General features: G+C 24.1%; 2 protein-coding genes across 2 annotated transcripts; both read right to left on the bottom strand.

Moving 5' to 3' along the window:
* Positions 1 to 1,197: 1,197 nt before the first annotated feature.
* On the bottom strand, positions 1,198 to 4,033 carry LOC112597811. The gene is made up of 3 exons (XM_025344032.1): positions 3,969 to 4,033; positions 3,526 to 3,857; positions 1,198 to 1,588 (listed from the first exon to the last, which is right to left on the bottom strand). Exons 1-3 carry the CDS (start codon positions 3,996 to 3,998, stop codon positions 1,324 to 1,326), a joined length of 627 nt encoding a protein of 208 aa, XP_025199817.1. The 5' UTR covers positions 3,999 to 4,033; the 3' UTR covers positions 1,198 to 1,323.
* A 2,490-nt stretch (positions 4,034 to 6,523) lies between these two features.
* On the bottom strand, positions 6,524 to 11,642 carry LOC112597781 (interaptin-like). The gene is made up of 15 exons (XM_025343991.1): positions 11,361 to 11,642; positions 11,155 to 11,249; positions 10,997 to 11,084; positions 10,692 to 10,899; positions 10,508 to 10,623; positions 10,335 to 10,418; positions 9,763 to 9,915; positions 9,582 to 9,698; positions 9,416 to 9,492; positions 9,263 to 9,359; positions 8,853 to 9,176; positions 7,920 to 8,008; positions 7,654 to 7,813; positions 7,383 to 7,592; positions 6,524 to 7,155 (listed from the first exon to the last, which is right to left on the bottom strand). The coding sequence occupies exons 1-15, from the start codon at positions 11,577 to 11,579 to the stop codon at positions 7,075 to 7,077; spliced, it is 2,118 nt and encodes a 705-aa protein (XP_025199776.1). The 5' UTR covers positions 11,580 to 11,642; the 3' UTR covers positions 6,524 to 7,074.
* Positions 11,643 to 14,209: the final 2,567 nt, after the last annotated feature.

The raw sequence follows: 14,209 nt of genomic DNA, 5'->3' as shown, positions 1-14,209 counted from the left end.
TTTTTTGGCATTGTCAAACTTTATAAACAATATGATAATAATTATTGTTCGTGTGTATGATCACGATCGATTGTTGTCCTTATTAGTAGTTATTATTGTCTTAATAACTTTGAATATCTACGCAATAGTAAAAAATAGTTAAACTTTAACATAAATGTACAATATTGTGCGTTTAATACTTAAATTTCAGGGTCTTATTTTCGGTAGTACTAAATACTAACTGTGTGTCTGTATCACGGGTAGTACTCGTAGTAGCCTGTATTTATTAACGTAATGTTAGGTTCAATTTAAATGCAGATCACGATGTTTTTACCCTATAATGATAGTTGCGAAAATGACGAAAACAAACAATGAACTGAAACTAGAGCAAACACAATTGGATGGACGGACAGATTGTGCGGGAGAGAGTGCATAAACGAAATAATAATTGGACTACGGTTTGTATACATTGTGTGAAACTAGTAATTTCCCCTTCTAACAGCCATAGAAAACAACTGAGTTTAAAACGCTTGATGCTTATACAAGTGTACGGACATTTAAATGGCATTTACTTATAATTTCATGTTTAAAAGCGGTTCATAATAAATAACATGAATAACAATGCACATATATATAAATATATAATATAGTATCGTAAATATACATAATTCGCGTTCGAGATGTATTCAATTATACGTCACAAGCAAATATATCGACGTATATTATATTATATTCAAACATTCGTTTAAGTATATTATTAAAACAATAATATAAATATATAACTATATAAGTCAATCCAGTTTTGTCCATATATATTTATGTAACTATATCTACTGTAAAATTATATAACGTTGGGAAGATAAAACATTTTAGAGTTGTATACACTTATATTGTTATATATTTATTTTGTACCTACTTACTATTATAATTTGAACTACGGCTGACTGTCATAGAAAATTTTCATACGTTCACTTTTATTTCGTCTGACACGCATTCTTGTTTCTTATAATATTATAGTTAGTAGCATAGCCAAAAATCACGCTTTAATTCACTTGCGTCGCCAAGAATCGTGATTCGTAGATTGCATAATAATAATAGGAAAATAAGCCGAGAAAAATAAATTATATTTTTTTTATTTACGATATATGAAACGTGAAAGAAGTTAATTTATTATACATATAATATATATTGTATATGTATATAAATATATATAGGGCAAGTATTTTAAACATTCAAAATTACTTAATTAATATTATATCACGTGTTGGTTTTAATTTCATTTTTATGCGAGCCACACATTCTACTGCACATTACTGGAGCTCATGGTATACGTATAGAAATCGGCTAAACTTTGCGTTTTTCGTTTGTATCGGTCGCTACAGTGGATCTTGGGATAAGTCTCGCTGTTTCTCGACCTCGTACTACTGATTCCTGTGACATGGCTGGATCTCCAGTTACTATTCTGGACCTAGAGTAAGATAGTGATGGTACAGAATCTCGATCTACGTAATCAGCTGGATAATAAGTAGTCCTTGGTGCAGAAACCATATTAATCCTTATTCTCCGAGGAGTATCGTTCAAACTACTCCTGTACCTATTGTTAGAACCCCTAAAAATTGTCATGATTAGAATGTTATAATACGTTTAATACATGCAACATTTTCATTGAATTTTTTTAAATACGAACTAAAAAAAATACATATATAATTAAATAGGTACATATAAATTATTAATTTCACTATTTATTAATATAACCACATATATGTATAACTGTTCAGTTCATTTACGAGTAATAACATTATTTTATTTTAGTTGTGTATAATTTAAAACCTTAAATGTGGGAAAGAGTATGTAGTTCAATATGAAAATGAATTTCTATACTATACAACATAGTATTGACAAACTACGTAGAAATCATGTTAAAATAATGCACTGAAATGAAAAGATTTATTTTTTTACCTCTCTCCTTTGAAACTATTACGACTGATTTTTTAATGATGTATTTTTTTTATTATTTAAATTTTTTTCAATAGTAACACAATTATTTGCAAAATTATATCTCTTTATCAATTGGAAAGTGGACACAAATACACAATAGGTTATATTTACAAATTTATATACCTTTTCGATAATGATATAAAACGAAAAAATTATTACTTAGTTATCATTAAAAAGTCAGTTAACATTTATTGTTTAAAAGGGCGTATATCGATTGCGCCGAAACGACCTTTTTACCTGTAAGAAATCTATCGATTCTGCCGAACTTTTTTACATATTGATTCCGCCGACTACGACTCCGCCGAACTTTTTTACATCGATTCCGCTGACTATCGGCTACCAATCAGCTGAATATTTCTAAATTTGTAAATTTAAAATACTTACATTTACATTTATTTTAATATTTTATTACATGTATATTGTAATTTATAGGTACATTGATACTATAAGAAATACAAGTAATTTTCAATTCAATTGTAATAAAACTATAATACTGAAGTATGTTAGTATGTAGAACATTACATTAACTTTGAATTGTCCAACTTTACCTAGCATACTATGTGATATACGTAGCTATCTTATATTATCGCGTTGGTTTTCATAAATCTTAATCAATATATAATCTATAACAATTTTATCGAAAAGAGTCATATATAATATTACCTGTAGGAACATTGGTATTATTAGTAATAAGAGTAAGTACAAGGCTTATCGATATTTATATATATGTATGTATATTGTATAGATATTTGTATTATATTTTTTCGATGTTGACGATAATAAATGTAAAAAAGTTCGGTGGAGTCGATAGTCGATGGAATCAATATGTAAAAAAGTTCAGCGGAGTCGATAATCGGCGGAATCAATATATACAAATATCAGGCGGAATTGATAAAACCCCGTTTAAAATACTTATTATAAAAATAATATATTTTAAAATATACGTATAATTTTATTTTGAAAATGTTAGGTAAAATTCATATACCTACATTTATAAAACTATAACATTTTCATATACAGTTAATTTTGTGATTAATTTTTTTAGTTCAATTTACAGTACATTTATACAATTCATATTAATGAAAAAGCTAATAATTACGGAAAAAAACATACTATTTAATTTTTTCCAATACTTTATTTTTAATTCTGATTTTTGCAAATTACTTAAGAATTTAAGTTCTAATAAAAAATAAAATAATAAAAATAATAATGATTTTAACATTATATTTTTATTTTAATATATTTTTTTAATTTTTTATAAAAACAGGGTTTTAAACTAAAGGATTATTCCAACAATTTTAAATACTTAGCGCTGTATAAAATCGTTTTAAAAGTAAAAGGTAGTTTATACTAAAAGATATTTTTATATATTTTTAATAGTTTTTATAAGAAATATTTGAGCAATATTCGTATTTAAGTCTCTGCAGGTAGATATGTAATAATAATAAAGACTATAAACATAACCTACACACACTTAATGCTCCGTTAAAAATTGACAACTTATATATTGTCATAAATCAAATACGAGATAAAAGTAAAATAAGTTACCTGATTGTGTTGTCAACATAATCATAATTACGATCAACGTATTCCTGAGTTAATAAAGGATCTGAGTCATATGCATTGTTCAAATTATTTACAATTCGGTTTCTTGGATAAGATCTCCTGTAACCATTTCGATCAAGAATAGATGATCCAAGTCGTGTAGGTCCATAACTATCACTTAAACCATAAGCTTGAAGAATTTGGCTTATTACTTCACCACCTGGGTAGTATTCACTGTTAGCATCCATTTCCAGCCACGTAGGATTAATGTAACGGTTTATTTGTCCATTAGTAGTTAGAACCATCGCAGTCATGATCATTGAAGTTATAACAAACTAAAACATCATTATTAACAGCATTTATCAATATCATATTGGTTTAATACGAGTTGTCAGTGAACAATAAAAAATAATATATAAATCTAATTTTACACTTAAACTTTTTACCATATGAAACATTGGTGGTGAGCTCATCATAATTTTTCTTAAAGCGAGATAATTCTTTGAATAAAACTTTATGAATGCTCATCATTATATTGTATACCTCCTCTATATATAATATAAAATAAAACATCTATTATCGTGATCATTTACCTGTGACAAAACGTGATGTAGTATTAGATTAGTCTAGATATATGATCATCGATCACTGATTTGTAAGGTTATGTTGTGGTTTTATATGTATGACAACGACAACGACAAAAATCATTTGAAAATTGGCCTATATAAATTATTTAATTTAAATTTTATCATTGATATGTTTTGTTTGTAATTTACGTACTTCTTTGTAAAATACTTTAAGCCACCATATAACCTTCGATTAGAGGACATCGTTTATTTTAATTATTGACCATCGAATATAAAACAATGAGGACTAACCAATGCCTACTGAAAAAAACTTGATAATAACATCCTATATATTTAACGAAACGATTATATGCTATAATTTAAATTAAATTTCACTTCTTTAGTGAATACTTTGAAGTTTGATATTTATGTTCCTTATACGTTTTTATGAATATATAATCAAAATATTATTTCTTCATTTGATTACAATTATGGTATATAGATAATGATTTTATTTCAATAGCCATATAATTTAATATACGATAGCACACACTTATAAATGATTAAATTTTAAATTATAATGTTATAGAAAGTACCTAATAATGTATTTTTTTTATCATTTTATTTATATTATGTAAATATAAATATTTAAGTATTAAATCATCTGCAACTATATTAGTTAGAAATAATTACAGGAACAAATGTACAATAAACAATTGTAAATATTTTATACACGTGATAAAATGTTAACTACAAACCATAATTATTTATAAAATAACAGATTATTAAATTCCCTTGAACTTTTCAAAAAGGTTTAAATGTTAATGATGTAACTAAAAAAATTAAACTCAAAGAAATAGGAATAAAAACTCTTTAGGTATATAAAATCTAAAATCGTAATTCTTTGTTGTTTCCAACAAAATAAATGATATACAAAATTTAATACAAATAGATTTTATATATATATACATGGTTTTTTGGGTTATACAGAATTTTGTAAAAAAAAAATAAAGATATATATTAAGCTATGAAGAAAAAACAAAATACCTTATGCTATTAGAGCGTTTATAATGTTCATATTGTATTCATTGTAGCCCTGAAACGACGGAACTAACTATATATGTACATATAAACGATCAATAGATAGACTACAAAAGTTATTAATTATTTTACGGTCTAAAGTATTTTAAATTCTAAATGGAGCGAAGAAGCTATTGATTTTCCGGTAATGTGTTTTGGTTTTATATATATAATATTAACAATATTATCAACTAATATTTTTTTGTGTGATGTTTGATTGAATATATAATATATATATATATATTGAATTTAAAACTAGTTTAATTTTATTTAAAAAAAAATGTAACTAAGAGTATACAGCTACACATAATAATTATGAAATACTTGAGTAATAATTATTTCACGTAGGTACACCAAAAGTACCTAATAGAAATAAACACCATTTAGAATTATTCGTTAAATACAATGATTCATTCATACTATACCTATATAATTAAAAATAATAATCAGCCATCTTCTTAGCTTGAGTATTTTTGATATATACGATGACGCGATGTATCTTAAGACTATGCTTGGTAGGTACATTACTATATTCTGCCGAGGTTTTTGATACAATATGACAGTTATCTTGAATTAAGAGATAAAACACGAAACTATGGGGACCGCGAATACCTCTTTTTTCAGAAATACTTTACAGTTATGGTCTCTTTAAAAAATTAAGATCGTAACTATTTTTTTTCCACTTTCTTCACTAAAATTGTATTATTCATTGCAAAAGCAAAACAGTTTTATACTTCACTTTATAATAATATGATAATATCATAACGTTTCTCAAATTATTACGGGTATTATTTAGTTATTTGAGTAATTACAGGTATGAAAATACTATAAATTAACGGTTGTCTCAATTATATTCCATTATATAAGAGCAATTTATTGCAACAGTGTTTTATACGTGATTAAATACAAAACTAGCTATACCCGCACACAAATTATCTTATTTAAAATACAGCTCATCTTCAATTTTCTTAATGCCATGTTGTATGATATTTATAGGTCTAAATGAAAAATTCCAAAAAAATAATAACATCGATTGTAAAAATATAAAATCTATAGAAACATTAATAATTAATGTATTTTAAACAAATAATATTTTCATTTCTGTAGTTAAACGTATTTTGATCTTTGAAAAAGGATGCACCAATAAATTTAGGAAAATATAATAATTTAACCATGAATATTTCACAATTGTCAAATAACATATTATTTATCTATATTATATTTACTTTATTTAGTAAGTAGGTACACATATTACACAGTTATTATTTATTAGTTATTACTTCTCGTAATAAAAATAACATATATTAAACAAAAAAAAAAAAATAAATAAATATTGGAAATATCTGTACCTGTAAATAAAATAATTTTAATCAACAATTACATTCATAAACTTATATCACAGAATTTAGAGAAAAAAATTAAAAGTTAAAATATTTTATATTTCTTTGTCCACTTGTTGCTTTTATCTCAGACTAGTCAACAAACTCAGAAGACTATTAAATGGACGCAAAAAGCGATACATATTAATTTAATAAGTATATTTAAACTAGCTGGAATATTAATTATATTTTATAATAATGATATTGCTATTGCAGATGTCCCATGATAGACATGATGTTCGTCAAGATTTCTTTTGTAGTCTTATATGGATGCACAATAACAAAACCAATACATTCCTTTCGTTTAAATCTTCAAATGTTTTGATTTCAAACTTCAAATGAATGCAGGTAAAGATTTATTTAAAAAGGGTATTTATTTAGAAACTATATGTTGCCAACCTAACTCACTGGTGAGTATGCCATTATATAACATCATGAAACACCCTGTAAATATAAACTAAGACTAATATCACAATTAATGTATATTAAATCTATAAAAAAATTATTTAATTCTTATAAAATTTTATTTAATAAGTATTATTTGGTGTGGATGGTATCGATAATGTCTTGTTTATAGAAGCTTCAATATTACTATACTCATCATCAACCTGTGAACAAAATCAAATATAAAATATTTAAACATGTTATTTTTTAGAATTACCTTAAAATGTTACGTATGGTATAAGTAATGACTACAATAATAAATAAAAAATACTTGAAAAATTCAAAATTAGATACACGTCTTACCTATACTATAATATTATATAAATATTATAAGTCAATACATACATAGACATGTAGTAGGTACATAGGTATAGTAACTAATTAGTCTCACCATTTTTAAATACATTTGTATCTCGTGAAAATCGCAAATAAGTTGAATTGAGCACTTTAATTTTGCGTCGATATTTTGTCCCATTATTGGTACGATCAAATTAAACTTAACCATGGGATTATTTATTGAATCCACGGTATTTACTAATCCTGCAGCAACTATTGGAGATGATTTCCCCGTAACCAAATGTACGTTGATAAATAAACCATGCTGTAATGACAACAATTTTGCAATAATTTTTATTAAATTTATTTAAAAAAAAATATATTACCTTTGCAACAAAATGTAAAAGTTCTGTGCTATTATTACTGCGGTAGAAACAACTGCAATTGAAATCAGCAGACCAAGCTAGACGACTAGGTGAATAAGCAACATCTTCTTGATCTTTAAAACCCCATGTTAGAAAAATGTTTGGCTCCGACTCTAGCGATCTAATATAAATTATATATATAATTATAATAATATAAGTTTATATAGTAGAATAAAATTACTGTAAAAAAAAATTATTTAATCGTTTATAAAAATCGAAACGCTTACTTTAAGTGTCGTATACTTTCCGCAGAAAATTGTACACTGTTTATATTAATTTCTAGTTGTGCAGAATTTTCTTGAATTCTAGGCGTGTTCTAAAATGTTTAAAAATTATTTTTATTAACACAATTGTTGTAAATTATTAGTTTTAATATTGAAACTATAAATTTATTAATATACCTAACTAAATTAGGTAAGTATGTCTTACCTAATTAATTATCAATTTCGTAAAAATTAATTCAATGTAGGTTATGGATAAAATAAATAGTTAAATATATTGATTATTTTTATATTATTTTAATTAAAATATAAAATACGTATTAATTATTAATTTCGATTAGTTTTAGAATTTAAAATATTAACCTCAATTAGGTACACTTTTTATCAATTATATATAAATGTAAAAGATTTGCAAGCAAGATTTTTTTTTTTTTTTGGCGCTTATTTGAAAAACAATGATAAAATAAGTAGATTACCAACTTATTGTATTTATCATCAACCTCATTAACTAAATAAAATAATTTTTTTTTAATCAATGAGCATTTACTATGAAATAAACTAAAACGTAATAATTTATCTATTTAGCAAGTTTTAATGTCAAAATGAAAAGAAAAAATAGTCATTAAAAATAAATAAAATTAGTAATAATAATCACACTGTTAATTCCCCTCTAGAATTCCAATCGTATTAAAATTTCCTGCACTAAAAATATGATAAACTTAAACAACTGATGGAAATTGAGAAAATCCTTACGTCTAGATTACCCCACAATAACTTCCCCGCTATTATTAAATAATGAAAATTATACACTACTGGATTCGCATTGTATTATTATTAAATATTATAATATTGTTTTATTATTTATCTTGTTATTGATTAAATTACCTACCCGTTATGTACAAATAACTAAACAAAATAAAAATATTTGTATACGCATACCTCACTTTTATTCATAGTGTCTGTAATTAAATTAACTATTGGTTTTTTGGTCCACTGTTCTTGATTTAATGTGGTTCGTCTTTTAACCATTTGATCTCTGAACACAACCAAAACTTCTAATGTATCGTTTAATATTTCTTCGAACTCCTTGTTTTCAACATTAACTTCATTACTTTTCTTAATAGAACAAATAGCTTTTTCTATAATTTCCAAGGTAGCTATAAGTGGTTCAGATAGATCCAACGTTGTAATATCTTTAAATAAATTCATGCATATTTTAATAAACTGTATTGCTGTTTTTATATCACGTTCAGCTTGATCTACCTAAAATATCAAACGCCATAAAATAAATTAAGTTGGTAATTTTTAATTAGTTATAAAAACATAGTTATTTAAAAGTACACTTATACCTTATCTTTAAGCATCGTATTTAAATAAGACTGAGAGTTCAGCGTTTGATTAATTTTTAATTGTTCTTGTTGAAGTTCTTGGATTTGACTTTTCAGTCTATAAAAAAATTAAAATTTATAATAATTTTCATGTTTAATTTAAACTTTATTCACCTTTTTTCTTCCGAATCCAAATTTTGGTGCACTGTGAGAACTTCACTTTCATTTTCTTTTGAAATATTAATATTTGTCTATTAAATAATAAATAATAACGTTATAAAAAAAATTTTAACTAGAAAATAGAAGTTAAATACTAAATAAAGTTATATCATGGATTTACCTTGAGTTTATTTTTTAATTCGTCATTCTCTTGTCGAATATTATCAATTTCCTTATTTATGTTTTTAATTTCATCCTCTTTTAATTTTAATATATCAGACAGTTCCAAATGTTGGTTCTATAATAAAATATACGAGTATAAGTTATTTCAAATTTAAAGTTCATTTTTTATTTAATTAAACCTTCAAGCATTTATTCTCATCTGCGTAATTAGAAAGTTTTACTTCATTTTCATTTATTATTCCTTTTAATTCTGCGATATATTTACTATTCTCTTCCATTTGTTTTAAAAGACCCGCTCGAGTATCGGAAAAATTTTCCTCCAATTCTTTCAACTAAAATTTATATAAATAATTATTGAGTATAAGTGTACCTACTCGTATATAATTATTAATCAATTTGTATTTGTATTATTAAACTTTCAAATTTCATTTACTGATTTTAATTTAATATTATAAAGCGTAAAATCATGGTTGTTCTGAAACACCAGAGACATTATGAAAAAAAATAAGTATGAAATTTATAATTTTTAAGATTCAAAAACTTTTTCAAACTACTTTTATGCTAAAAAATATATGTTAAAACTTTTTTGTCGTATATAAATAATTTTTAACTTAAGAAATCCTAAAAAATTGCAATATGCTGTTTGAAAATGGTAATTTTATTGAGAAAATTGAAACGAATATGAATATTATTAATACCAAAAATATGAGATTAGTACAACATTTTTATATTTATTTACTGAAGAATTAACCTTTAGTCCGTTATTTTGATGATTAGGTTTGGAAGTAAGTTGTAGAAGTTTCTGGTTATGTTCTTTGAGCGATAACTTTTCTTTCTAAATAAATAGTTAACATATTAAAAATATAAACTCATAACAATCAATGAATAATAATTGTATACTAAATAATTTAAAATTTAAATTACTTGTAAATCACGAATTTGTTCTTCTAATACTTTATTTGTTTCTTTATAAACATTGTATTTTGGTTTTAGTTCACTTAAATTGTGTCTTTCAATAATTAATAGCTCTTTCAATTTATCTAAATATACAATTAAAAAAAAAAAGTTATTCATCCAACTATAACTTAGTTTTAAGTTAATATCATACCATGTTCATCCCGTTCTTTGTCAAACAATTCATTAATATCCAACATATTTTGCTCAAAAGCTTTGCATTGTGCTTCTAAGGTTTCCATTTGAATCTCCATACTTTTGATAACTCTGTGAGATTGTATTAGTTCAATATTCTCCTTAAATTTACTTTTATTTTCTACTAAGCTACTTTCACTATCAAATGATTCTGTACTCTCAAATTTCTAAAATACATACATAATAAATATAAATATATATTTTTTTATATACCTACTTAATATATTAGTTTTTTAATTATTATTTCCATTGAAAAATACACACTCTTTCAGGAAGTTTAATAGTCTTTTCATTTTCATCAAAACCTACTCTAGACAATCTTGAAATTTTTTGTAATTTTATTGGCGTTGACCTATTACAAGTAAACTTAATATTTATTACCATTAAACATAATAGTGAATTATATTAAAACTTATACTAACCTTTGAGAATGTCTTGATAAAGGTTTCTCTGGTCTTTGATGAATATTATTGTATAAATTAGATGATGTTTTTAATTGATATTTTAATACTTTAATCTATAATAAACGTATTCAGTAAATATTTTAGTATATAAATTATCAGAACATAGGGTAAATGTAAATAAAAAATTAATTAACTATCATAATTTTATTTAAATTCACACATACCTTTGAAACAAGTCGGGCATTTTGTTTTTCTAATTCCTCAATTTTATCATGGCATTGTCCAATCGTTTTATATGATAAATGTCTTGAATGGACAGGGCACGATTTATTGTGCACGAGACTTTTATTAGAACAACTGCTTGGTCGGTCTGTCAAAGAACCTTTGCTTGGGTGTGACGAAGACATTAAATTTGATCTACTCGGTGATACATTAGAGGTCATTTTATATCGAAAATTTTAACTTTGATATGTAAAATTTGTACAAATATGAAATAAATTATATTAAATATGTATATGGATATAATACATATTTTAAACTATATTAATAATTTTTTCATGGCAACAACTACCCCAATTTTATTTTAAATTCCACACACATAAATTTAATTACTAATTAAATATTAAATATAAATAATCTAAATTACTAATATCATAAACACAGAGAAACATAACAATCATAACCAAAATACAAAAGTAAACGTTGCTTCACATGTCGTTGGGTGGTATTGTTGTACTGTTTGTTGCCATGGAATCGTAACACTACACCTATTATACTACAACACCTATTCATCACCTTAGCTGTAAAAACATTATTGAAATTAGAAAACATTCAATTTGATTGATGGATACTTTCAGCTAGTAGCTATAGGATAACTTTAAAATTATACAATATACATGAATAGAAAATATTTCCAATGTCTTTAATATAAAATCATAACCAACTCTGTAAAAATATATTATTATAGATAGGTAAAATAGCTTCAGTAGGTATAAAACTATACAAACATAGTTACAATGGTCTACCAAAGTATAGATCGAATTACTATTAATAATTAATACCTACGTGTACGTCCTACATACAGATACGCCTATATATGTGCATATATTAGTGCGCAAGTTATAAAAGCCAGTGTTAAAACTCTAATACTTACGAGGGCATGACGTTATATTAAATAATAATTAAATAATATCTATTTAATTAAGCACTAAAAGTTATTTACTATTATAACTGCATTAAAATTCATCATCTATTGGCTATCGCTAAGAAAAAATATCCTTATTTTGATAGACGAGTCTTTAAACTTTATAAAAAGTACGCACTTAATACTGCAGACTGCAGTGATATATACTTGTACCTATATAATTCATATTATACAATATAAAACATTCAAATTTACTATATAATAATAATGATATTGTTAATCAAACCTAACAGTAATAATACTAAACTCAATCATCTCTTAAATAATAGTTTGAATATAACTAATTGCTGATAGATTTTTATATGTATCAAAGCTTGAAAGTCTTTTACTACAAAATTACCACAGCCCACGATTAAAGAAACATATCATTATATTAAAAAATTCAATTAAATTTTTTCTCAAATCAAATTCCAAAATATAATCTTAATATTTAATACAGACATTAGTTGGGCTATGACATGTGGCAGTTTTCTATTTTTTAGATTAGAAATTAAAGCTATATCGATCTACAGTTTTTACTCAAAAAGTCGGTATTTTGAAATGTCATGGCATTTTTGCAGTTTTGTACTAAAAGTTTGAATTATAATAATTTTAATCTAATTATTTTCTTAAATACCTAGCTACTATAGTATTTTAAATATTTATTTATGGTTTCTCTTAATTTGTTCTTATAGCTGAAATTAAAAAATATCGAAAATAAATACGTAAAATACATACTATAAAAATTTGAAGTTCAAATTTGGATATTAAAAATTATTATATTTATTTTTCATTGGGTAAACTATTTATTTTTATTTTTTTTATAATTCAAAACATATTAATCATAGAAACACTCCACTATATTAAAATTAAATTATTATTTTTATACGTAATTACTAATTACTAATTAGATACATTTGATAAATATTGAGTTTGAAAAATTTTATTTATTTTTTCTATACATTTTTCTAACTGCAAATTAAAAAATATACTTAACACATATACAACATTTTTTTTGATATAGAACTTAATATTTAATTTCGACAAATTAAAAAATGGTTTTAATCAAACGATTTTAGTTATTTTTTGTAATTTAAATTGATGTATTATTTAAACCTATAAATTATGATTTCTTATAACCAAGGTTTGGGACTTACAGCACTTAAAATCATTAAAATAAGTGCTTAAAAACATCATTATAAGCACTCAAATAAGTATTTAAAACACTTAAATTTAAGCAAAAATATTCAATCAAAAAAAAAACTTTCTTTTTACGCGATAAAGTAGGTACTAGACATATAATTCGTAATTGTGCAAAAAATAATATAATTAAATATTACAAAAAATATCGAAACAAAATGATTAGGAATAGTTTCTAACTAAAAATTAAATAAATAAATAAATCTTTATATTATAAAAAAAATCAAACTTCATTTCGAGACATTTTGCCTTATTGTTTATTCTATCATAAGCAACATTGCAGGAAAAAAACCATAAAAAGTAGAAAAACTGGTCAAAAAAACCAAATAATCAGAAAAACTAGAAATCAGCATCTTTTTGAAAAATCTTTGAAAAAAGTAAAAAAAAAAAAAGCACTTTCAAATTTTATAATTGAACGAATTGTGACATGGCATACACTTCCATACCACTTTGCTATATTTTAAGTCAATCCATAAAAATAAGGAAATGCTTTAAGTCTCGAGCCCTGTTTATAACTTATAAGCAATGAAATTTGCAAAATATTTAATCTAATTTTAAATTATTTATACCACGATTCTAGTCTGCGGACTATTCCAAAACGCATCGGTATTAACTTAAAAATTATTAATAACAATAATATAGGTAGATATACCTAATGTAGTATGATTTAACATTAAAATGATTATTATG

This window comes from Melanaphis sacchari, unplaced genomic scaffold, assembly GCF_002803265.2.
Source record: "Melanaphis sacchari strain LSU unplaced genomic scaffold, SCAv2.0 Contig43_pilon_pilon, whole genome shotgun sequence".
In the NCBI taxonomy this organism is placed as follows: Eukaryota; Metazoa; Arthropoda; class Insecta; order Hemiptera; family Aphididae; genus Melanaphis; species Melanaphis sacchari.
The sequence above is the reverse complement of the archived record's forward strand: the minus strand, read 5'-3'. Positions and strand labels throughout refer to the sequence as shown.